General features: G+C 47.1%; 2 protein-coding genes across 2 annotated transcripts; both read left to right on the top strand.

Annotated features, from left to right (window-relative positions):
* The first annotated feature begins 550 nt into the window (after positions 1–550).
* Positions 551–8,404, top strand: C6H21orf58 (chromosome 6 C21orf58 homolog). The gene is made up of 8 exons (XM_032189993.1): positions 551–610; positions 1,765–1,822; positions 3,709–3,776; positions 4,302–4,445; positions 4,518–4,632; positions 5,842–5,981; positions 7,677–7,873; positions 8,389–8,404. Exons 1-8 carry the CDS (start codon positions 551–553, stop codon positions 8,402–8,404), a joined length of 798 nt encoding a protein of 265 aa, XP_032045884.1.
* Positions 8,405–11,534: 3,130 nt separating this feature from the next.
* KMO (kynurenine 3-monooxygenase) lies at positions 11,535–23,954 on the top strand. The gene is given in 15 exon segments (XM_032190500.1): positions 11,535–11,588; positions 13,171–13,240; positions 15,936–16,033; positions 16,729–16,818; positions 17,379–17,427; positions 18,778–18,892; positions 19,493–19,676; positions 20,142–20,213; positions 20,736–20,857; positions 21,999–22,146; positions 22,620–22,677; positions 22,773–22,855; positions 23,138–23,260; positions 23,354–23,413; positions 23,781–23,954. Coding segments are annotated over 15 exon segments (1,500 nt in total).
* Positions 23,955–25,639: the final 1,685 nt, after the last annotated feature.

Here is a 25,639-nt window from a genome sequence, read left to right as displayed (position 1 = left end):
TGGGCTTATGGTTAAAATTAAAAAAACTTTTTTTTTTCTCCCTGTCCCATATGTGAATGGATATTTACATGCAAACTTCTACACCTGGAGATTAAATTGTTTATGCTATGGAATGGCACTGCAAACCTAGCAACCAAGCTACAGGAACAAAACTCAGAGCTACGTAGAAGACTATGCTACCAATCCAGAGGGCAAGGTTTAGAGACACTGCCAGTGAAAGGTTAGCAACCATTAAGAATAGACAAATACTCACGCTGAGTTACCCTTCTGTGACCATTGCAACCAGCAGCACAAAAATGCATTGACAGAAATGAACAAAAAAGCCGTGTCTGTGATATGGTGGTGGACATCTCTATTCATTTTGACCTGGCAGTGAAACTGAAGCTTTTATTTTCTTCCCCTGTTTCTCCAAATCGTGTTTTATTTTTTCCCCCAATGGATTTTTTCTAGGAAATTGTGGATTGGAAGAAGGGACCACTGAAAACCTATTTGCCTTTGCTTAGCTATTTAACACTCTTTTGCCTGCCTGCTCTTCTGGGGGACTACTACAATGACAGATCCTTCAGTGGTGGATCACATGGCCCAACTGAGACTCAAACTCCTAGAAAAGGTAAGGTAATAATTCTGCAGTGGTCACCTTTGCTTTACTTTTTGCTGTTGCGTGTTTATGCATTAACACTGTATTTTAAACAATTATATTTCTACTGAGATAAAAAGAGGACTTGCAAAACTGAGAACTTGTATCATCACATAAGCAGAGGCAGACCAATGTGCAGTAGTGTTACAAGTAAAAGCCACTTAAAGATTGTATATAAGGAAAAACAATTTGCTTGAAGTGGCATCTAACCTCTCTCTTCAAGGTGTAGTCTTTTGTCTTAGATGTACCAGACACTTGAGAGGAAAGCTTTCACAAGTATGGAGCTGGGCAGAACACAGGAGACAAAAAAAGAGCCTGTGCATCAGGGAAAGGTCTCTACTCCATTTTCTGAGCATCAGGGAGCCACAAGGGGCAGCTGCTCCCTGCAGAGCTGGGAGTTGACCATAACAGCACAGCCAGTAGGACAGGGCAAGCAAGGCAAGCAGGGTAGAGCTTGAGATGGTGGCAGGGTTCAACTAAAAGTCCAGATCCATCAGTTAAGTTCGTGGTGAAAAGGCAGATCTGAGGCCAAAATGGGGAATGTCTGCAGGTTGGGATTAGGGTTCACAGGATCTGTGGCCACTCAATTGCATGGCTGTGGTTGAACTGGAGACCAGTATTCATCCAATACAGCTCTCGAAAGAACTGAAGACCTAGAGCTGAGATTAAAGGAGCTCCCTGGCATATGGGCACAGGTTGTGGATGGAAGCCCCAGGTGAGGCTGGTCAGAGCCATTTGGGCCTATAAATGCACTGAGTATCCAAAACTGTCTGGTAACCAGTTCTTTGTATGATCTCTCTCTCTACCCTAAAAAATAAGTGATGCATAAGTCTTCTGATTCAATGTGCTATCGATTTCTAGGTCTGGGATGGCATTACAGTTGAAAGCATTACCGTTCTTTTGCTATGACTAGATTTATAGTGAGACATTTCATACTTCTATATACTTCTATACTTTTAGTAGCCCTCACTAGCTCTGATGGCTGATTTAGCAGTTAAAAGTGTCCCTTACCTCAATTTCTGCTTTATTTCCTCCATCCCAAACTCATGTCTATAATATGGATTTGAAAATTGTTGTGAACTTTGCTGCCTAACTGACAATCATTTTTGTTGCGGCTCTACCAACAGAGACTAGAAAAGGAACAGGAGAACCTAGGGAAGATGGACTCACCTGTCCCAAGAGCAAGTAAGAGAAACATTTTTTCTGGTTATGGATGTGATACAGAAAGGGCTTAGTGATGTTCTCAGCCATGTTCCTCAGTGGATCACTTCAGATGATTACATCTCCTCCCTAAAAATTTGAAGGAGCATCTGCCCCTGTGTGCTCTGTGTCTGGGCATTTGAATAGTCAGAACTTTATCTGTCTCAGCTTCTGATGGCATGGACATTGTCTGGAGGACAGGAGGGAGGCTCCAAACTTGAGTCTGTGCTGTTTTAGCTCAGTCTGGGTATCTAAGTATGCATACAGCCCTGAGGTAGCCAAAGCAAGTCCCAGTGAAGCATGCACAACAATATTAATCAGCGTATGTGTCTTGTCCTATCCAAGCCAGTAACCTTAGAAGTCTTGATGCAAGGAGAATGGCCTTGCTAAACACTGCAGGTGTCTGCATTTTACCTTCCAAAATTCTCCAACTTTTTTTTTGGCCAAAGGCAAACAATCAGCTAGTCAGGTCCACTGCCATAACAAAGAATGCCTTCCTGCTGAGGTTTTCTGTTGTGGCTTCTCAGCTGTGGATGCTGGCTAAGCTGAAGCACACTGCTGGTTGTTTTGGTTGTGCTAACACCTATATCCATAAGTGAGCCCCTGTCTTAATCCATCTGTATGCTTAGCATAAGTGATTATGTGCTTGAAAAAGAGTTGTTATGATGGCCATGCCTCTCTGAGGAGTCCAAGCAGAAGGCCCAGTCTATTACTAATGCTGTTCTGCATGTTTGAACCTGAACAATACAGCCCCATGCAGACCAGAACATGATTTCCAATTTAAAAGAAAAGTGACTCAGCTTATGAAACAAATCATCACACTGAAAAAGTTGGTCTGGAGGACTCGATTGGTAAGAGCTGAAACACCAATGTTCATTTTACCAGGAAACTTGAAATGCCGTGCAAAAAGGTTCATACATTGCACATGGCATGCATAGCTTCCACACAAGTAGTGTTGAAGGGAACATGCTACTCATGAGTAAACCATCACAGCAGCTGCTAAAAGACTCTTATAATGACACAAGTTATTTTGAACTCCCTTATTTATCATCTTCTAGCTGGTTCTCTAGCTTTCATAAAGAATTGTCTAAACCTCAAAAACCTTATAAGTAAGCTGGGATTCCTGCTCTTTACCTGAACCAAATTCAGGATCTAATTACACATGCAGTGCTTATAATTGTATTATCTGTGGATTAAAGCCAACCAGTAGAAGATCAGTAACATTTCTAGAATTTACTCTGAGCTCATATTTATTGAGATGATGCGCAAATAGTTGAAAACTTGCAATGTGGTGGCCAAAAATTAAAAACTCAACTTTCAGCTTCAAACTACTAAGTGATGCTTTTCAGAATAGATGCTAGGCATGCCTCCAATGTATCTGAAAATGTTTTTTTTGTTTGTTTGTTTGTTTTCATTTCAGCAGAGTTCAAAATCAGTTTCTTCTGTGGGAAGATCTGAAAAAGATAATGTTTCAGAACAAAATGTAAACAGAAAAGTTGATTTTCAAAACTGAATTTGTTTTGATATGCCATAAACTGTGCACAGTACAACTAGAAATTTTCAGGCTGAAATGATATTCTAAGCCTGAAGCTCTTTTAAGGAGGTTAAAAGGGGGCTTTAAAGAGCAATCTGAAAAGTTTATTTTCAGAGAAGGTGCATTGCCTTTGTAGAGCTGCCAAGCAGCTGTGTCTACATGGGCTATAAAGTCAGTATCCATTCATGGATTTGACAAGAAAAGTAGCTTAAAGCTTTTTCTAGAAGAAATCAAGCTATCTCATAACATGTTTTCCAGACTTAAACTCATAATGCAGGTGTTATAATGCTCTGTCTTTGTGATCCTTTAAAAAGATAATGGACATTTCCTCCTTCAGGGAACAGACAAGAGGATATGCTTCAAAGTGCCCTGAGGCGAAGGAAAGATCTCCTGCAGGAGCTTAGAGTAAGAGCCCTCCATGTTGTCAAGTAACTGTGTGAGGAGTGCAGTTTAATGTGGTGAACACAAGAGTACACTTTTGATGATAAAATTAGATGTTAACTTTAAACAAGTAGTGTGAATGCACTGAGCCCGGTTTATGAGAAGCATGCCTCCCAAATAAAGGGCAGGAAGGAGGCTGATGGGAAGTTGAGGAAAGCCCATGTGCTCTGCTGACTGAGCCTGTGCTCAGGACATGCCCAGTGGTGGATCCAGGCAGGTTAATCCTAGTGCCTCCTGCAAACATGGGCGAGGAGCTGCTGTGCTTCCCTGAGCTGAGCCCTCTCAGGCAAAGACCTCTATGTACACAACAGAAAGGGCCAGGTTATCTGCATGTCTGCTGCCCACATGAATTCAGCTCTTTTCTGTCCTTTAATTCTTTGTCTGGGCAGTATTCAGTTCTCTTCTCATTTAGAGTCATTAGCTGGGTCCTGTTAGTCAGGCAGAGGGGCTGGAGAGCAGCAGGTCTCAATCAGATATCTGATTTTGCAGGACCAGCACCTTCTGGAAGAGCTGTCACAGCCTTCTGCGTTGGCTGGGGGACACCTTAGGAACTGCAGCGCTGCCGCCCCCCACATCTACCAGCTACCTTTTCCAGCACCCCAAGCAGAGGCACCAAGGATTATCCAGCAGGCGGTAAGGATCCTCACTCCTAGGAAACACTGGCCAAAAACAATCCTGACTTCTCCATTTTCCTTTCTTATCCAGATGCCTCCTCAGCCTGCTACTATCATCCAGCAGCTACCACAGCTGCCTCCGCTGATAGCACAGATACCTCCTGCCCAACCTTTTGCAGCTCCCCGCTCTGGAAGCATTAAAGAAGGTAATTCCCTGGGTCTAGCAATTAGGTCCCATCACTGAGCACAGGGGAATACCCAGGAAATGTACCACTGTGAGAGGAAGTTGGATGCTGTCAGGAGACAGCATAAAACTCAGCGAATAGGCTTCTGCCGGGGCTGTGGGAATAGCACTCTGTAAAACTAGATACCAATTCTGAGAGACTTTTGGACAAATTCTTATTACTAAAATTAAAAATTAAAAAAAATAAAAAATAAAAAATGTAAAAAAATAAAAGACAATAAACTCAGCAAAGACAGGTTAAGGTGTCAGAGAAGCTTGGGGAAGAAAAAACAGCTCAAGCCATGACACTGAGTAACATTAGCAAGGTCAAATTCATGCAAATGGATGATTTCAAAATTCACAAATTGGCTTTTAAGCTCCATTTTTCTTCTTATGTTTTCTCTTAACCTATTGTTTAATCTTCTCAGAACAATACAGGCCTTTGTTATGCCCCATGTTTGGAAACAAGACTCTTCTGAATATAGTACAATGCCAATAAAAAGAGCTTGTTTCTAAACATAGGTGGATGCTATTGTGAAATATTACATAAACCTGGGGTGACTTCCCCGTCTCAACCTTCAGTCAAAGGTTTCCTTATGGCACAGTATGACCAGTTAAAAAGAAGAGTTGTTTTTATTTATTTTTTCCTCCTCCTCATACTTAAAATAGTTCTACTGCACAGGTCCTTTGTAATTAGGATCCAGAGATCGTGGTAAATGGATGTGATGCACATGGAAGGGAATCTGAAGGTGGCACTGCAATATCATGTAAAGTCAAAGAAACCTCTCATGTGGACAACAATAATCTGGAGCCAAAGCCATGGAGAGTGCCATAAGATGCCTGTCCATGCTCCTAGTGTCTACTGGAGAGAGCTACAGTGCACAGATTTTCCCCAGCCTGCCAATGAGCGTAGCTAGAGGGGTAGACTTGCACGGGAACTAACAAAGAGAAGATGCTCAACAGCAGCTTTCTTGTGGAAGGGAGGAGAAACAGGAGACCTGGTCTTAATGGTCTTTGTAGACATTCATTTTGCACTACCTGGCCACATAACCCTAATATTATCCAACCTTCCCTTTCTGCTGCTTTATCTCAGTTGTAGTGACCAGTCTGTAAGCTGGAGGGCAGTCCCTACTGAGATGCCTCTGTAGCTGATAAAGCTCTTGCTTTTTTCCTTCGGGTAACCTCTTCACAGATATGGTAGAGATGATGCTGATGCAGAATGCACAGATGCACCAGATCATCATGCAGAATATGATGCTGAAGTCTCTGCCATCAGTGGCGTTCACACAACCTGCTGGATCCAGCTCTCCCCTCCTTCAGCACAGACAACAGGTAATGACATAGCATCCAAAGGGCATCCTTGCTCATGTAGGACAATAGTTACTGTCCTTTGGGGGCTGCAGGAACTGCACAAAACAAGTTCTGCTGCCCAGGGTGTCCCGCAGGTCTCACATGCAGTTCTGTTCAGCACCATGTGAGGACCCAACAGAAGATGTCAAATGCGCAAGTGCAGACTAGATTCAGTCCAGCTCTTAAAATGTATCTGGCCTACACACTTGAAGTACTAACATACAGAGAAGAGGTCTGTGCTAGGCATCTGCTGCTGCACCTGGAGCCTTGGGAGCCTGACACCTGTTGACTTTCATTGAAACATCATCTGTGTTGGTGTGTACAGGTGTCTTCATAGCACCAGTGATTTACTTAGTCTGTAGCAGTATGGCTTGACTTTTGTCCACTTGCTGCAAGCAGCAGAACTGTACTTGTGTTACAAGTCCTGTAACTGGTGAAATTTGACCTGGCAGTTTAAAACTGGCTAGAGCTGAAGCACAGGTTTTGTGGTCATACTTGGAGCTTCACAGCTCTAGCTACTGTCTCACCAAAAATCAATGACTAGCAAGGTCTGGAAAGACATGTCTTATGGATATTTTTGTGTGTGGATCCCTATAGGTTTGTTTCCAAAATTTGTCTAGTGCCTAACAAAATGTAGGTAATTTTGAACATATCCTTAGGTGCACAGTTCCTAAGCTATTTTTAACAAGGTGATATATAGCTCCTTAGCTACCTTAAGTGCTTTGGAAAAACGTATTTCTAGTCTCTAATCTGAAGCATTTATTACCTAAGCAGTAAGGACTGTTAATCTTCAGGGAGGATGAGATATCTTAGTGTTGCAAAGTCTTCCCCTATATTTTGAAATCCCTTCCATTTTCAGGCTAACCATGACTTCCCAGTGCTGCAAGAAGAATTTTTGTTCTCTTTGTCTTGGTGATTGAGGTTGCCATTTATTAAGAAAGCAACACCCACGCTTCTGCAGTATTTGACCAGTTCACTCCCACCTTTCTTACCTGCTATTTGCAAAAGCAACAAATGGCTTAAAATCCCCTACATTTAAGAGCAGGGTAGGAAACATAGCCTTCCATAACCCATCCCCATGGCCTGTGCAGTTGGAAGCTGACATCTTTTGCAGCTGTTGAGACCAAATGTCTGCCTGAGATGGAATGCCAACAGCAGCTGCTCACTCTCACGTTTCAGGACGCTGACGTCTCAGGAGCCAGCACCACCATAAGCCAGCATGGCATGCAAGGGATCATCTATTTCCCCAACAGCTGTCCTGGGACAGATTCATTGTGGACATGGCAGGTGGCACTGGTAGTTCCTCAGAAATGTGTCAGAGCTGTGCTCAGCATCACCTTGGGTGAAAGGGTCTGCGTCTAAAGGAGGCAGCAGATGAACAGAGTGACCCTTTGTTCTCCACCTTCCTCTCAGGGCTACTCCACCAAAAAAATATAGGTTTCTCTGACATAGTGTGGTGTGACAAACTGCTCTGAACATCCAGGTGAAATCTGAATTCACTGAGCATTTGCCAGACCCTGTATGTTTGAGCCTGTGAAACCAATCTCTGGGCATGAGATGAACTTCCTGTACCAAGAGGCGACTGAGTGGGAAACCAACTGCTCAACTGGAGACCTTAAGCTCCCTTTCTTGGGGGGTACAAATTCAACAAATCACCCTTTGCCTCTCTCCAACTAGGACCTCCAGCTTGCCACTCCCATGGCCATGAAATCAGACAGGCCCCAGCTGTCTGCGGTGCATCACCACCACCATTACTCTCCCCCGGGGCTGCTACCCCCAGCCATGCCTGCTGGTCTCCTGATGCCAAGCGGAAGGCTCCCACCCACATCCTCAGCTAGTCATTGGGCCAGCAGCACGCTCCCAGCTGTGCAGATGTAAGTCAATGGACTGTGACGATATGAGCCAGTTTACCTGCTAAATAAGAGTTGGCTGTGTTTTGCATTCAGGCTAAAGTTCACCATGGGATTCATATTCTTGAAACACTGCTGAAGTCCCCAAGCAGAGGTATACAGCCCTCTCCTCACAGGGCTCACTTGCCTGTGCCTTTCCTGCTTCCTGAAAGCTTGTCCTCAACTGCTTTCTAGGTGCAAGGAGATGATACCAGGGACTAGTACCTGAATGGGCACATGAGCAGCCACACTGCCCCATAAGCCAGCCTGCTCATGCCAAGGTGTGGTGGTTTTATGCTAATGGATGGGCAACTAAGTTCCACCACACTGCTCTGTAGCTCCCCCTCCTCTGAAGGACAGCGGGAGAAAATATGTTGAAAAAAGAAAAGCTTGTGGGTTGATACAAGGAGTGGTTTAATTAGGAGGGTGAGGGGGAAGGCAGCAAAGGGAGAAAACAATTGTTCTTCTCATGACTTTTAATCTGTCTTCTCCCTCTTTAGCTACCTTCCACTGTGAATTATGAGATTCTATACATCTATACTGTCCTTTTGCAGCTGCAGCAAGCGTGTGCTGTTGGCTATTACCAAACACAGTAAAGACATTTTTCTTGTTGCAGGTGGCCCACATACTGACAGCATGTGTTCCTCTGCAAGTGTACCATACCATCATGGAGGTCAACCTGTATTTGAAGAGTTCCTAAATAATCTGGCTGACAGCCTGATGTCTGTACATCTGCATATTGTTGGTACAAGAAGTGAGCAAGAGGAAGACTGCAGATCCTCAGAAAAAATGTACCACGCACCTGCAATCTGCTTACCCATTTCTGCTTGTCCATTGTTTCCTCGCATATTCCAAACCTAGAGCAGCAGCAAGCAGTCACAATATTTTTGCCTTATTTCCACAGAACCAAGACATCCTGTCCCAAACAGTCCCACAGTAACCTGGGGAAATGCTCCTTTGCTGAGTGGACAGCTCCCTTCCTGGGGAGTGTAATGCAAACTAACACAGGATTCCTGAATGAGGGATTAATTGCCAGAATTCATCAACTAACGTGTTCTTCCTATACTGGGCTTACATGACAAGGTGTTGGTAGCAGGGGGGGCTGCAGGGAGACCTTTGTGAGCACAGCACTGGAGCTTACCCATATGAGAAAACAGCCAGCTCTAGTGGATTGCAAAAGGCACCTGCTGATGACAAGAGCTGGGCTGTGAGCAATGCTGGCTGTGCCTATGTGACAGCAGAAAGGGGGAAAAAAATGCTGTGCAACAGCAGCAGGGAGAGAGAAGTGAGAAACTGAGAAAGAATTTTTCAGACCCCAGGGTCAGTGCAGCAGGAGGGCAGGAGGTGCTCCAGGCAGGCAGCAGCAGTTCCCCTGAGGCCTGTGGAGAGGCCCCTGGTGGAGCAGGCTGTCCCCCTGCAGCCCATGGGTCCCACATGGAGCCGATCTCCACGCTGCAGCCCATGGAGGAGCCCCCGGTGGAGCAGGTGGATGTGGCTTGGAGGAGGCTGCTGCCCATGGAGAGCCCCCGCAGGAGCAGGCCCCAGGTTGGAGCTGCTGACTGTAGGGGACCCGTGCTGGAGCAGTTTGCTCCTGATGGATGGACCCACATTGGAGCAGTTCTTGAAGAGCTGCTGCCTGTGGGAAGTCCCCACAGGCTCAGTTTGGGAAGGACAGCATCCCATGGGAGGGACCCCACGTCAAAGTGACCATGAAGGAGCAGCAGAGATGAAGCATTATGGACTGACTGCAGCCCCCATTCCCTGTTCCCCTATGCTGCTTGAGGGGAGGAGGCAGAGAGAGTAGATGGGGGGAGAAAGGTGTTTTTAGTTTTATTTTACTTCCCATTGCTCTAGTTTGTTATCAATAGGTAATAAATTACATTAATCTCTCACATGCTTTGTCTGTTTTGCCTGTGATAATAACTGGTGAGTGATCTGCCTTTCCTTATCTCAACCCACAAGCTTTTTTCAACGTACTTTCTCCCCCTGTTCTGTTGAGGAGGGAGAGTAAGAGAGCAGTGTGGTGGTGCTGAGCTGCCTAGTGTTGTTAAACCACTGCACCTCTCTCAACATTTTTAGTTTTACTTTCTCACAGATAAATTTGTGCTGCAGGAGTTACCTGTCCGGGGAATTAAAAATGAACATGAACAGTCCAAATGCCAGTTACTTGCACAGTAGAGCAAAATCCTGGCATTTGATTTTCCTAAAGATCAGCACTCTGCCCTAACTGCATGAGTTAGATTGACATGGCTTTCAGTATTTGAATAAATAATTCTCAATGGAGAAAAACAAAATTGCTTTTGCAGTCATCTGCTTTGAACATTAAGTGCAATGCTGGTACCTCCAACTATCTGCAGTTCATGTGTTCTGCCCCAGGAGGGCTCTGACTCTCAGTCTCTCCTGAGCCTCACATTCACAGTGCAACCTACGGTTTTCTTTCCAGAGTTTTTGGAGAGTGACTTAAGCAGCCTGGACTTGTGCATGTATATTTGTTTAATTATTTCTCACCCTTTCCCTCACATAGTCAGGATTTAGACTCGGAAAATAAAATAAAATAAAATAAAATGAATCCCAGGTTTCTTCCTTATTTTTTTTTTTTTGGCATGATTTTTTCTTACAGAACATTAATTTAATGAATAGACTCACCTGGGGCCCCCACCAGGGTTGAGGTTTAGGGGTGGGCAGCAATCTCTTTAAGGTTGGACCTGTGGCTAATGGATCATGTTGACTATTTAGTGTAGGCTAACTTTAGGGTGGTTTTGCTATTATAGATGTGCCTGGTGATTATGAGGCTGTGCCTGATTCTGATTGCCATCACCTGGTCCTGACCTCAGGCTTTTCTTAACTCCATAGTTCTGTCTTGACCCTGTGCTGCTGTCCCTGGGCACGACCTGCTCACCTTGCCTGGCGCTGTGGGCTGGGGCCGTGTCTAGTGCTTCATTGAAACAGATATGTAGTTTTGGGCAGTGCATTGCTCACTTTGCAATAAATGGTAGTTACTGAATGTTAATGTATGTATTTTCACTGTCCTTTAGTTTTTGTGTCTAGGATAAACATTATTGGAACAGTAGAAAATTGAATTTCATGACGGTCAGAAAATATGTGTTTATGGTTGAATAACAAAACACGTATGTCCCCTGGTTAGGGCAAGCAGAATGCTACTATTTATTCCTGAACATCCCAGTACTAAAACAGGTGAATTAACTCCTCCCTCTTAAAAGCTTCCTGTGTGCAGCACTGTCTCAGCAGAGTCATTCCAAGGACGAGCAGCACAATGCAACCAAAAGCCAGGTCCATGCAAGTTCTCCTCTTATTCCACGTGCAGGGAGGCAACCTTTCATTATGTGCTTGAAGATTGCAGAACTGCTATGCCATTTTCAAAAGAAGCTGCGTTGAAGACCACCACATTCACACCAAGGTAGGTAAGCATCTCTGCCTAAGGCTCAGCATGGTGTGCTGGCAGCCTGGGGTGGGAGTTGAGCTTTAACGTTAACTAGGGAATCAACCCAGGCATGACGCGGCCACCCACATCCTCTCCATTCTCCGCCCTCTGGGGAGTAGGGAGCAGGCAGCAGGGTCGAAGGAGACACCAGCCTCCCCAGGGACAGCAGTGCTCAGAGCTCGCTGTCGAGAGGCTGTCACAGCAATGGAGTCCAGCAACACACATGGGAAAAGAGTTGCCATTGTTGGAGGTGGTCTGGTAGGAAATACAACCTGTCTGCTATTTGTCTGTGCTCCCCAGGGAGCTGGGGCTATGCAAGTATTGCTGGGAGGTAGAGTGGGTGACTGCTCGGCTTAAACGTGAAGGTGAGCTCCAAGCTCCTAGCTGAGCTTGAACGTGAAGGTCTCTGGAAAGGCAGCTCCAGCACAAGTGAGCTGCTCTGCACACTGTAACCAGGCAGGTTGGCATGGGCAAGGAAAAATATTGCCAAATCTCTTGCTTATATTGTCTTTCACCTTTGTATGATGTTCGCTTGTTTGAAACATAGTTCATTAACTGATTTGTTTTGCAAATTAAGAGAATAATATCATCTCTCTTGAGTTCAAATCTCAATACTCCTTTTAATCCTAGTTTTCTTGAAATTATTTTTTTCTGCCAGAGAGCAGGGTATTGTCAGGGAGCTGGCTGAGGTCTTACTGCAGGAGGCAGCAAGGATTGTTTGTGCAACTAGGACTTTTTACTACGGGAAGGGATCTTTGAGGGAAAGCTTTGCTGCTGAGATATCACAGAGACTTAAAGGTACACTTAATACAGCCCTTGTTTGGGTATTGTACGTATACCAGGACAGGTACTTCTCTTTTCTTTCCCACACAGTAGAATAAGTCACAGGGGGATGGGGAATGAACAAGTTGCACTTTGGTCCTTTCAGGGCACCTAAAGCAGAGTCAGCTGCCAGATCTTCCATTGCATTGGCTGTTCCTGGCTTTAACCAAGTCCCTAATGTGAAATGTTTTGCAAGGACTGAGACTTGGTAAATGCTAAGCTAACAGAAAATGCCTTCCCCTTCCCATTTTTGTTTGGGACCATTTTTCTTCCACTGCTAGCTGCAGAGTTGTCTGACTTTAAAAGACAGCATGAAGCTTTACAGCACCTGAAGTTCCATTTTGACTTTTTTGGCCATTACCTTCTTGGTCCCTATGTTGCTGGAAAAAGAGTGGGAAGAGTCTGTAGTTCTGTTCGTTCTGATATGATTATTGATGGAAGTTAAAGAAGAAAAAGGCATCCGTTTAAATGAAAAGTGCTGTCCTTTTTAAGGTAATATCTTGCTTTTGCAGAGGTCTAACATTTTTCCAAGAAATACAAATATAGATTCATAGACTCGTTTAAGTTGGAAAAGACCTTCAAGATCAAGTCCATCCATCAGCCCAAATCACTGAGTCCCATCACTACACCACGTCCTTTAGTGTCTATATATAGCTCAGAGAGGAGAAGGGAGCTTGCCTGCACCAGCTCCTGTTGTTTCTGGCTGAATGAGTTAGCCCTGCACAATTACTGACAAGTAAGCAAGTCCCGAGCTGGATATTACTTTATGTAACAAGCCATGATGGCTAACTTTTGTAACGATGATCTTTGAGGCTCTGCAGGCCCATAAGGGGTGCCAGAGTCCTTCTCTCTAGGAAGAAGTCCTCTATGGTTCTTGATCAAAGGGTCTCTTCATCTCTGCTCAACTGCACCCTCTGACTGCTGTTTTCCCTTGTGAAGGAGATGCAGTTCAATAGTGATCTGTGATATAGCTAATAGTGAAACACTTCATCCATCATTCCTGATCCTTCTCTTGTAGGTGGGTGCATTAAATGCCTGTTTCTTTGCTAGACGAGGTTTCCATGTTGATGTTTATGAAGCCAGAGAAGGTAAGTGCAGCCTGAACATTACTGCTTTAATAATATATTTGTGTCCCTTTACTTGTAATAGCTCTTTAAGAAGCAAAAGAGGAACTGCATGACCTCACTGAAGCTGCAGGGAGAAAGCAGAATCTGAAAGTGTTACTTTGTGGATGTCCTTTTCACTCTTTCCTTTAGCATCTGTGGTGGTTGGGGGAAGCATTTATTTGAAATACACTGCCTTGTGTGGAGAGAACCAGCCCTTCAGATATTACTTAATATTAATAATTGCCCTTTTTTATGGCCTTGGTTTAAATACTGATTCAAATCCTTATTTTTCAAAAAATATTTTCTGCATTAAGAAGTATAGCATGGTGCCATTGAACTAGGTGTTAGAACTTTGAGAACAATTGCTATTGTTAATACTGCAGCATTGCTCTTAGGGCTAAAAGCACTGAGTTGACTCCTAAATGCCATAAATATTGGCGAGGAGGGTCTCCTGTCACTAAGCGTAGTGAATCCATGTTCAGCAAGAGGGTTGTCCCTGCCTTCAAGAAAGGCTAGTAGCAAAGTCTGGAAGCACTGGAAGAAAGCTACAAGTTCAGAAACTATTAGGGAGGAACAAACACTTTGGTAAGTGTGACAGTTCACAAGAGGCCCTCAGTGGAGTATTTCCATTTCTCAGAGTAATCTTCCCTGGCACACAGAAGCATGACTACTGCAGAGCTGTCTGCCTCTGTCAAAATGCAGTAGTGTTTGTATTTACTAGTTACATTATGCTGTCAAAGGAGCTGGAACATCACAGCTCGTGCTCAGAAACTTGGGTACCACATTGAAAAGGCTCCAAATGATGCACAGAATGAGTGGGCACATCTCTGGCACAGCATGCTACAGCAAGCACTACGTGTTAGCCATGGGTGTTTGCAGAAGTGAGTTCTTAAGCTGACAGAAAAGCATGGTTCTTGTCAGGTTATTTCCTCATTCTCCTCATTTCTGCTTGTGACTGTGAGCTGAGGAGTGATGTATGGGGCAAGCTGAAGGTTATGAAGACCTTTAGTCATGGGGAAAAAAGTGAGCAGCACATGCCCCTACTCTGAGCTCCAGCTGTAGCAGAAGTAGGACTTGGCAAACAGGAATGGAGGTACTGGAGGGTACCTGGTACTACAGGTACTGGAGGGATGAGCAGCAGCATGGCACTGCTGCAGTAGTGTGTATGGGCATGCTCTGAAGTGTCCCAGGCAAGCTTGGTGTGCAGTGGCACTGACTTCTGAGGGAGCCATCAGAGGGTGACATGACTGCAGCTTGTGGCAGAGAGCTGCTCTCGTTCCTGCCTGAACTGGCTGTAGCTCTGGCACAGCCCAGTGCCCAGGTGCTTGTTGAAAGGAAGAGAAATAATCTGCCTTCAGCACCTCTGCAGCAAAATGGAAGATGAGAATGACACTTATGGAGGGTGAAACTAAACTGAAATGTGCAGTGAGAGTAGGAGAAGCTCTGTGTGAAATGTGGTCTCTGATAGCATCTTGCTTGGGAAGTTGTTGGAGCAGGCCAGAACTCCCAGGCACCCATCCTGAGCACCATACACAGCTCTGAGCCCCTGCAGGAGGAAGCAGTTATCGACAAGAAGGTCTCAGGATGGGCGGTGTGGGGAGCAGCTTTCTCATCAGGGAGGACCAGCCCAGCCGAGACTCCTAAGACCAGAAGTAGCACATCTACAGCAGGGCATGGTGAAGGCATCATGAGCAGCTGTTTGCAGCTCACTCTGGCAGGAGCAGCAGCCAGCCTCATGTGAAGGCAGCAGGTTTCAAGTTCAGAACAAAAGGAAATGCTTCTTCACAGCTGTTGAACTGTTAAACTCTTTGCCGGATGTTGTATGTGCTAGAAGTTTCTTGGGTTAAAAAAGCCTGTGGTTAATTTAACTGAAGCAAGCTGCATTCAGCTGTTACTGTGAGGATAACACTCACCATTCCTGAAGTGACTGAGGCGCTGGAAGCAATGCTGGAGGCAATGCTGGAAGCATGTCCATCCACTTCTGCTGCTGCTGAAGCACCATGAGTTGGCTGCCGCCAGGAGGATGGGTGTTCTCACCTGCCTTCCAGGGAGGATGAATCCTACCCCTCTGCCCAATCTTTGGGCCTGTGGCTCTTGCTAAGATAGCATCTGTCTCGGGACTGGGACGAGGCCCTGTGACACACACTGTCTGGACAGCCAGGGAAATCTGAGAGCATGACTTGCCAGTGTCCTGGAAAGCATCAGTGACACCCAGCAGAGGATGAGAAGCTGCCAGACATTAATTGCTCAGCTCCCTCTGCTGAGGTGGGAAGCTTCTCTTTTTGATAACATGTCCTTTGGTGCTACAAAGAGGTGTCAGGACCCTGTGGCTCCTTTGCTGCACTCAGCTGCAGCAGCTTCTCTGAGACTGGAGAAGGCACAGAGGAAGGGACACTCAGCTGCCCATTCCCCTCTCCAGTGGCTCAGATGCTTTCCCAGCAACTGACCGTGACCTGCCCACTTTGCTGTGTGGATGGCATGTGAAACAGCATCCCATACGAGGAAGGGGCATCTCACGACCAGGTTTCTCAGCAGGATGCTGCAGAGCTGGTCTCAGAGCTGGAGGGCTGGGGGAACGTGGGAGACTCCCCACCATCCACCTGCTGCCGCTGCAGGGATTTCGGGTGGTGAAGCCATGCAGAAGGTGTCTGTGTAACCAACTGCTCTCTCTGTGCAGATATTCGGATGTCCAGCTTCGCCCGTGGCAGAAGCATTAACTTGGCCCTGTCCCACAGAGGACGCCAGGCCCTCCAGGCCGTGGGGATGGAAGAGCAGGTACCCTCACTGCTTCTATAGGTGCAGGGTCTTTGGGGTCGAGATGTTGGCTTCAGCTGGTGATGGACGGGTGCCACTGCAGGGGCAGCTCTGCTTTCAGGGAGGCTGAGGCCAAGCCCCCCTGCAGCATGCCTCCAGCCTGGCTCCCTGCCACCTTGCAGCACTGCTGCCACTGCTGGGGATGCCCAGCCCCAGGCAGCTGGGCTCTGTGTGTGGCAGAGAGAGCTTCGCTGGGTGGCCACCACTCAGGCAACTCCTGCCAGTGCCCGCCTCTCCTCCCTCCTAGAAGGGACAGAAGCAAGTGGCCTCCCAAAAGGATGTGATGAAGGGGCTAGTTTCCCCTCTGACATGCCAAAATCTGTATTTTTCCCCCAGATCTTGACCTTTAGGCTTGGTCTTCTCTCTAGCTTCCTCAGCAAGCTTTGGAGTGACTCTTGGTCCCCCTGCATGCTGACTTCTGTGATCAGGACCCAGCACTGTCCTGGACTGCCCACTGCCATGTAATAACTCCATGCTGCATTTACCTTGCAATTTTTTCCCCAGCAATTTGTCTGGCTGCAGAAACCCTATGAGCAGAGGTTGCTCCATTCTGCCTGGAGTGTGGAGTTTGGGGGATGGCACTAGGTGGGTTGTGTCCTGCCCCTTGATGGCTCAGCTTTGGGGGGAAAACTGGGTTCTCCTCCCTTCTATTTCAGATTGTGTCCAAAGGCATCCCCATGCATGCACGGAGAATACACACGCCATCTGGGAAGAAATACTCCATTCCATATGGCAAGAAGAACCAGGTACTTGTCTCATGCTCTCACTTTGGGGGTGCTTCACAGAACACAAGGGGTCTCTGTGATGGGTGGTGGGAAGGGAGTGAGGTGCACCTGCCAAAATAGAGACAACAGCATTCTGGAAGAAATTAGGTTACCCTCATCTCAGGATTTCCTCTCTCCCCATCCTGCAAAAATACACAGCATTGATTTTATGCATCATTAGACTTACCATACTTATTCTGATGTAGCCATTGATGCATTCCAATCATTCGGTAAAGATCTTCCATTTTCCGGCAAACACAACATGCATGTTTTGATTCCCTTGCTTCTCTGCACAGCTCATCTTTAGTACATTCATTGCAGTGTGCCTTGGTCAGTCTCATTTTGGTTTCCTGCCTGAAATGTCTGCCCAGCCTGGGCTTATGGTCTTAATGCTGTGAGTGGGGATGGGATTGTATGAAGGAAGCACCCCAGTTTCAGCAGGGTCATTACTAGGAGATTTTGAGGAGGTGGCATGCGTAATCTTTCTGAGAAAAATGGCCTTCAGAAATGCTTTCTGAACTCTCTGTTTATTTGTTTTGCAGTACATTCTCTCTGTGGACAGAGCAAACTTAAACAGAGAGCTGTTAACAGGTAAGTTTCCAGGTCCATTTGCAAACACTTATATACCCTGGTCACCAAAACTTTAAGGTTTGCCTGATGAACTGCAGCTGAGTGCCTTTGAGTCCCAGGCTTTTCTTGCACATATGCAATCCACCTGCATTAGTAAGAAGAATTCAGCAGTAGCACTTGAAATGAAATCCTCTGCCTGCACTGTAGAGACTCAGGTGCTCAACACCATCTTCTAGCATCCATGGAGGAGCAAGCTGTAGGTAAGAAATGAGCAGAAACACAAGGCAGGAGCTGTGTTGCACGTTACAGAGGTGAAGGTCTGGTGAGGTTGTTTGCTCTGTAGTTAATTACCCTCTCCACAGATGGTTCAGATGGGTAGGAACAACACATCATCTGCTGAGTGTGGGAAGTGCCAGCTGAGCAATTTGCAGAATTCAGACTCACTTGAGGAATTGACTTGAGGAATTGAGAAAGAACAATGCTTTATCCATTGTGGTTAGCCAAGACATGGAGCCTGGGAGAGTTTCTGTTTGCAGGAGCAGTCTGCAGTTTGCTATCTTGGATACAGTCCTCTCTGTTTACAAAAATGTACAAAGTCCTGTCTTTGTGGCTATATGCTTGTCACAGAGCTGTGCTGGCTACATTGCTGCCGCTGGTGTTTCTGCATTGTCTTCCCTTTCTTCTCCTGTGCTGGTTCTCTGCTGTTCCTCTGCAGCAAAAGTATATTCAGACAAGTCCCCCTGAGGCCTTTCTGCAGGTGCAGAAACCGCCAAGGAGCAGCTCTCCCCATGTTTGCTCTTGACTGGGGCTTTGCCAGCCAGAACAGGAGGTATCTCCTACATCTTGTGACATTTTCTGCAGCCCACAATAGTATTAGCCAAATAGAAACTGCAGCCAAGTATGTAATCTGTGCTGTCCAAGTCGAATCATAGAATCATTAAGGTTGGAAAAGGCCTTCAAGATCATCTGGTCTAACTATCCTCCTACTATTAATGTCACCCACTAAACCATGTCCCTAAGCACCACGTCCAACCTTTCCTTAAACACCCCCAGGGACGGTGACATTGCCCTGAACTTCCTGTTGGCTGCAGGCACTGTGTCCTGTCCTGAAATACAACATAATGATGGTGGAGACAGGTGAATACCCATGTCCCTGCAGGGAAGAAAGAAATCTTTTTAGATTTCGTTGCCCTTTTTAAATAGTTTTCACCAGAGTTAACTAAACACATCCTAGTGTGCCCCACCTGCCTGCCACTGCTCAGCACAACAGTCTGACTTGCAGTAACAACAAAAAATCCCTGTAAGTTAGGGATCCTTTGGAAATATTTCTGGGGTCAGTACAAGCCTCTACTTGTAGTTGTCTTTTCACAGCTGCTGAGAAGTACTCCAACACTAGACTGTACTTTGGACACAAGCTCATGGAGTGCAATGCAAAGTTGGGGACGTTAACCATAAACAGGTAAGTCCCGTGCAAGCCTGGGATAAAGTGCTGTGTTTGGTTATTTCTGCTTAATAATTCATAAAACCTCAAACAATTGAGCAATTTCTGTTCAAAACTACTGTGTTACTCCTGAGTGGACAAAACTTGGTATCAGCTTTGGAAAGCAGAGATATCAAAGCAGAATTCACAGAGAGACTGAAAAAGCTGAAGTACCTCCCCCAGCAGGCTGGTAACAGGTGAGACACACGCTTGATGACCTGTGCAAGAAGTAAATGTGCCAGTCTCGGTAGTGCTGGCTTTCAGGGTCAGATTGCTCACCAGAAAGGGCAAGTAATGACCTTGTTTTGCAGTTGTGTTAAGTTTTGGTTGTGTCATCCCATTTATCTGGGGATGGAGGGTCTACGCAACAGCAGCGTTATACAAACAGTGCCTGCTGTGTACTTGGACATATCTGGCAGAATTACACATTCAACAGTCTGCAGAATAACGACTTATTCTGATGTTTTCAGTGAAAGACATTCTCCCCATATTCTGGAAGTTTAATAATGCTGCAGGTGACCCAGGCATTTTTGCAGCAAATTGCAAAAGGCAGGTCTTCTGTGTAATGATGAGCTGCCCTGGGGTTTATGGCGGGGTTGTTCCAAGGGACTCTCCTGCCTCCAGGTCTGACCAGCCGCCCTTGGAAGTCACCTATGATCTTATTGTGGGATGCGATGGAGCCTTCTCGACTGTCAGGAAGCAGTTCATGAGGCAAACGCGCTTCAACTACAGTCACGAGTACATCCCTCACGGCTACATGGAGCTGACCATCCCCCCGAGGGATGGAGATGTAAGTGTGCCTATCCCAGGGTTGCTGCAGCCCCTCCTGGTGTGGCACCCACTTTCCTCATTGTGGTTCTGTTACAGCAGTGCTAGAGGAACTCACTTCTCACTTGGGGCTCAGTCAGCCTCCCAAGGGCTTAAAGCTTTTCTAGGAGAAGATAGGCATCTCTTGCTGTTTTTGGAGTTTGTTTCATTGGTAGGGCCAACTCAGAGAGTTCTTGGGGATATGCAAATGTGCCTGTGTGGACAACAGCGGGCACAAACTAGCCGATCTCTCCCTGGTTTGCCCTGCACTTGTTCTTGCTCTGTGCCTCACTAGACGCTATAGGAAGTGGAAAGGGGCCCTGAGGTCCTTGTTTCTTCCTGAGGTACAAGGGACAGGAACTGGTGTACTGGTGTGGAGGGAACTTGAGGCTAGTCTGGAGAAGACCCAGCAGATCAGGGATATGAGGTGATTTTACTTCTCTTTCAGTTTGCCATGGAACCAAACTACCTCCACATCTGGCCAAGAAACACCTTCATGATGATTGCACTGCCCAACATGGTGATAACCCATAGGCACGCTCCTTTGGGGCATGGGAATGGAGCTTGTGGGAAGGAACTGGCTGTGGTGGCAGACACGTGGCGTGGGCTGGGGGGGCTGATGCCTGCTTGGAGAGGTGCCTGGAGGTACCTCCAGTCTGAGCCAGGAGTTTCCTCCACCTGGGGGGTGCAGGGCAACACCCCCAGAGCTAGCTTTGTCCCGCAGAGCTGAGCAGGTACCTCAGCTGCCTCTCTATCTGCAGCTGGATGATATCCACCAGATATTGGAGTACAAATGCAGCCTGCCAGGCCTGCTTTAGCAAATCCTGCACTGCCCTTGTCTGCCACCCCTTTCACCCCTGCAACGCCCAGGACATGTAAACAACCATGGGACATGGAGTGACTAGGTGCTGGTCCTCACTGGGTAGACTGGCCACTGCAACAGCTGGGTGACCAGCAGGCCGGGCACTCAGCTGCTGGCCCATACTTCAGGTACTTTTTGTGGCCTCTGGGCTTCTTTCCAAACTTCCTCCCCTGCTGGCAGGACAAGTCCTTCACCTGCACGCTCTTCATGCCCTTTGAGGAATTCGAGAAGCTAACGACCGGCGAGCAAGTACTGGATTTTTTCCAGACCTACTTCCCAGACTCTATCCCCCTCATCGGAGAGTAAGTGTCCCCATTGCCCCTTGTTGCTCCTCAGCACAGTACCACCACACCAGGGGATGTGCTCCCCGTGACAGGGACTCTGCTGAAGCTGGTGGGCCAGCATCATGTGAACACTGCTCGAGTATCTCTTCATGGTCTGTAGGAGAGGGGGAACAGAGAGTCTTGGGTGTCCATTGCTTCTTCAGTGGAGTAACAGACTCAGCAGCAAGACACAGTCCCATCCTGCAGTAGTCTCTAAGTCACAACTGAGCACTGTTCTGTACCTTGGAGGTACAGTCCAGGCCCTGCCACTGTGGGAAGTGAAAAGTGGGTCACCTCCTACTGCTTCTGTATTGCTGTTGAAGTTCTTGAACTCAGGAGATGGATTAGCAGATAATAACCTATGGGTTTTTTTGATACTAGGGTTGGGTGAGTGAAGTGGCTTGACTAGAGCTAAGGTGAGGTTTGTGCACAGAAAACAGCAGTGTGAAGCTAGTCCCACTGTTGAAATATCTAAAATCTCAGCATCTGTGTAACTCGGCTAACAGACTGAGAAAAGCTAGGCTGGCAGATATTATGCTTGGAAAAACAAACAAACAAACTGTGCTAACTATGCAAAGTTTGGCACTTAGCTGTAGCTAGAACGAGAGTCAGGTCTGAGACAAGAGCAGGCAGCTCCCAGCAGCATGATGTTTCCTGTGCAGTGGGACCCTGGCTGGCTCTCACTGCTGGACAAATGGCACCAGGGCAGCAGCATGGAGCTGGAGCATCTCACTACCCCTGAGGGTCCTTGGGGGGGGGGGGGGGGGGACCAGAACCAGCCTTTCCAGCACACATACTGACTGGTGTCAGTAGGATCCCGAGCAAGAGTGGTCTGAATATATTGTGCCACAGCTATGGGAAGCAAAGCTATCTGCCTTTGTGAAATCATGTTATTCAATGTACATACATCATGCTTGCTTAATGTGTAGTGGGAAGTTCATGAAATAGGTCTTCCACTTTTTTTTTACCAGCACAAATATAACAGTGAACAGGTGTGATTTTTGCATACCGAGGCAGACAATGCCTGTGGCCTTAGCTTCCCAAGCTTGGACGTGGCATGGTTTGCTCTTGCTGTCTCTTGCAGTCCCACCAAGTGAAGTATCTGTTGTTTTGCCTGAAGGCGAGAGCTGAAGCACGATTACTTTTTGCTGCCAGCCCAGGCCATGATATCTGTGAAGTGTTCCTCCTACCACCTTGCTTCCCGGTGCGTGCTGATGGGAGATGCTGCTCATGCTGTTGTGCCCTTCTACGGACAAGGCATGAATGCAGTAAGTTCACAGCTTGCCCTGGACTGTGTCAGTCAGGTCCCCACTCTTTTCACCCAGAAATGCCCATTTTTAGAGTGTAGCTCCACAGAACTCATGGGCTGACCCATTCCACAGTTTGATGTCCTCTGCATGGGCAGGTGTTGAACTCCTTCCAGATACCTGTCTGCTTGATTGGACCTGGCTGCATTCTGGAGAGCAGATAAGGGACAGGACAGTGGTGCCACCTTTCCACGAGGCAGAGGACTACCTGGGGGCGGGTGGGGATGGGTGGTCCAGTAGGAGACCCAGGATGCTTAGGAAGGCCACCTACTACCATTGCTCTGCAAGATCCCTGTCAGGAAGCCTCCTGCTGTGAAGCTGTGGTCAGCGAGACACTGTGCTTGCCAACAGCTACATTAGTTAAGAATATATGAGGGCATTTCTTGTGAATGTGTGACTCCTGTTGCCTATTTACCCTCCCATCTTCCTCCCAGGGCTTTGAGGATTGTCTGGTCTTTGATGAATTAATGGACCAGTTCCACAATGACCTTGGTGAGTGAGATGGCTGAAGGAAAGCTCTCTGGAGCTGAAAGCAGCTGCAGGCCCTGCTGGGGAGCTGCCTGTGAGCGGCTGCTTTCTTTTCCCAGGTGCCTGCCTCCCTGAGTTCTCTAGGCTGAGGGTGCCAGATGACCATGCAATCTCAGACCTAGCCATGTACAACTACATAGAGGTAAGCGAACAGCACACGGGCTGTGGTCCTGGGGACTATCCCTGCAGCGGTGTCCTGCCTCGTTACCCAGTGAGGAACCCACAAGTGGACAGGGAGATGGCAGCTCTCACAGTGCTGCCTTGGGGCCCTGTCAGGGGTCATCCAAATTTGTCTGTTTACTTGCTCTGTGCTGGGAATGCTCAGGCTGGGCGGGCTCTGCTCCCCATGGCGCCTGCCTGAGACAGGCAGTGAGAGCTTGGGGAAGAGCTGTCATGGAGCATGGGGCTCTGCCAAGACATCCAGGTGGTGATTGCTCTGTTGCAGATGCGAGAGCACGTCAATTCAACATGGTTCATTTTCCGAAAGCGGGTAGACAACTTCCTCCACGCCCTCATGCCTTCTACCATCATCCCGCTCTACACCATGGTAAGGCCAAACCTTGCTCCCCACCATCCTAGCTCACTGTGAGCTGCTCCCACCTGTCTCAGAGCTGGTGACCTGACCATGCAATCCCCCCAGGTGACCTTCAGCAGAATTCGCTACCACAAGGCACTTCAGCACTGGAAATGGCAGAAAAAGGTAAGGGTTTGTGGTCATCCTGCCCTTGCTGTGAGCCCCCACATCCTGCATACTGGCACTGCTCAGCTGCAGGGGAGAGAGCTTTGGTGGTGGGATATTGCCAGATGGGTGAAGGTGTTGAGACAGCCCACCTGCAGGAGGGTGGCACAGGGGAGAGCCTAGGGGGCCATGCACGTGCAGGGTACTGTGTTTCCCTTGCTGGCAGCTCCTTGCCTGGAGCTGCTCCTTCAGCCCGGATAATCCTTTTCAGCTGACGTCCTCCTGACACGTTCTGAGTGAGGGCTGCTCTTTTGGCTGGCACCAGGCATCTGAGCTGTTTGGCCAAGGGGCTTCGCTGGTTGCTCAGGATTTCTCTTTGTACTTGCAGATAATTAATCGAGGGCTCTTCATCATGGGGGCAGCAGGACTAGGCGGCACCTACCTGCTCATAAAAAGACTGACATGGAACTCAGACATCTTCATACAGAGCTTGTGGGGCTGGTGCCATTACATCAAGAGTATTGGAAAATTTCCCTTCAGCACCCAAGTGGCTCAAATGTAAAGGGAGGTCCCGGATGTAATAAAGCAAAGGCACAGGTGTCTGTTTCACTTTGATGTATTTTATTTTTCTTGGAATGTAGTCTGGCAACTCCTGCAGCCCTTCTGTCTGCTGCTCCCCAAGGGAAGCAGTGGTCCCTCTTCCTCTCCCCAGGTCAGAGGAACTCACTGGGTTACAGAGAGCCTACAGAGCCTCTGCAAGGACTCATGTCTCTCTGCCTAATCTCAGTAGCATTGCCTCTTGAGCAGTGCTGTGCGTCACGGGCTGGGCATGGGTTTTGTGTGCAGTAGTGTGGGGAGCACACCCTTCTAGCCAGCCAAACACTTGAATGGGTCAGGGTGTCTCAGTCCATACTGGGACCGTCCCAGTATTGCTGGCTCAGAAGTCAACTCTTACCAAAATCTGGTTTTGCCCCACTTTTTATCCTCCCCTCCACCCTTTTCCAGTTGGATGAGAGATATCTCCAGGTATCTCAGCTTCATACTTAGAAGGCTTGGCTTGCAGGCATGAGGCTGCCTATTGTACCCATGCCTCTAGAGCTGAGCAGGCTCATGCAGCACCCATTTTGAGGCACTCTGCAGGCAGGGTCACATTTCTCCTTCTGAAACACCTTAGTAATCTGTGAAAGAAATGTATCCCTGCCATATTGTTGGTATTTTCTCATAAATAATTCAAAAGCTACCACATAGTTTGAAAAATAGATCATAGAATCATAGAACTGCTTGGGTTGGAAGGGACCTTAAAGATTATCTTGTTCCAACCCTCCCTGCCATGGGCAGGGACACCACCCACTAGATCAGGTTGCCCAGGGCCTTGTCCAACCTGATCTTGAATACCTCCGGGGATGGGGCATCCACAGCCCCTCTGGGCAACTTGTTGCAGTGCCTCACCACCCCACCCTCTGTGTGAAGAATATCCTCCTAACCTCTAATCTAAATCTCCCCTCTTTTAGTTTAAATTCGTTCCTCTTTGTCCTGTCATTATCTGATTGAGCAAAAAAGTTTTTATCCATCTTTTCTATAACTCCCCTTTTAAGTACTGAAATTAGGTACGTATTTTGCCCGCAATTCTTGCATCTGAAAATGCTATTTAAAATTTGCAACCCTTTTTCTTTATTGCTTTTCTGTCAAGACACATTTCTTTTAACTCCACTGCTGTCTGTGTGCTATGTGGGTAAGTTCCTCTATCCTGGCTTCCTTACCTCCTGTGCCCCTCACAAGTAGTAGTCACCAAGACATTGAAAACAATATTATCTCAGTGTCCATGCCTATGCACTGGCCAGTGTGCTCAAAAGCTGTGCCCTGCTTAGATGTGCTATATTTCAGGTGAACTTGGGAACGTGAGCTAATTTGTGATTTTGGAACAGTGTTTGGAAGGTTCTTGGTTGAAAATCAGCCAGCTTCCTTTCGCCAAGGCAAGGAAAATACAGTTGTTCCATTTCTATCAAAAATAAATTAACCTTAAGAAAGGATGTTCAGTGTCACTGCCTGAAGTCTGGAGGAAGGGCCATTTCACACCTGCCTGTGAAATACTTATGACTGTTGCAGGCATGTCCACACAGGCTCCACCACCAAGTCTTTGGACTAAAGCAAGACCAAGGGGCATGAAGGACCCTCTTAGCTCAGGTTTCCCTCTTGGCTTTTGTACATATCCTAGGATATACTTCTGTCTAGTGCAATTACTGGTCA

The sequence above is a fragment of the Aythya fuligula genome, chromosome 6 (genome assembly GCF_009819795.1).
Source record: "Aythya fuligula isolate bAytFul2 chromosome 6, bAytFul2.pri, whole genome shotgun sequence".
Taxonomy (NCBI): domain Eukaryota; kingdom Metazoa; phylum Chordata; class Aves; order Anseriformes; family Anatidae; genus Aythya; species Aythya fuligula.
The sequence above is the reverse complement of the archived record's forward strand: the minus strand, read 5'-3'. Positions and strand labels throughout refer to the sequence as shown.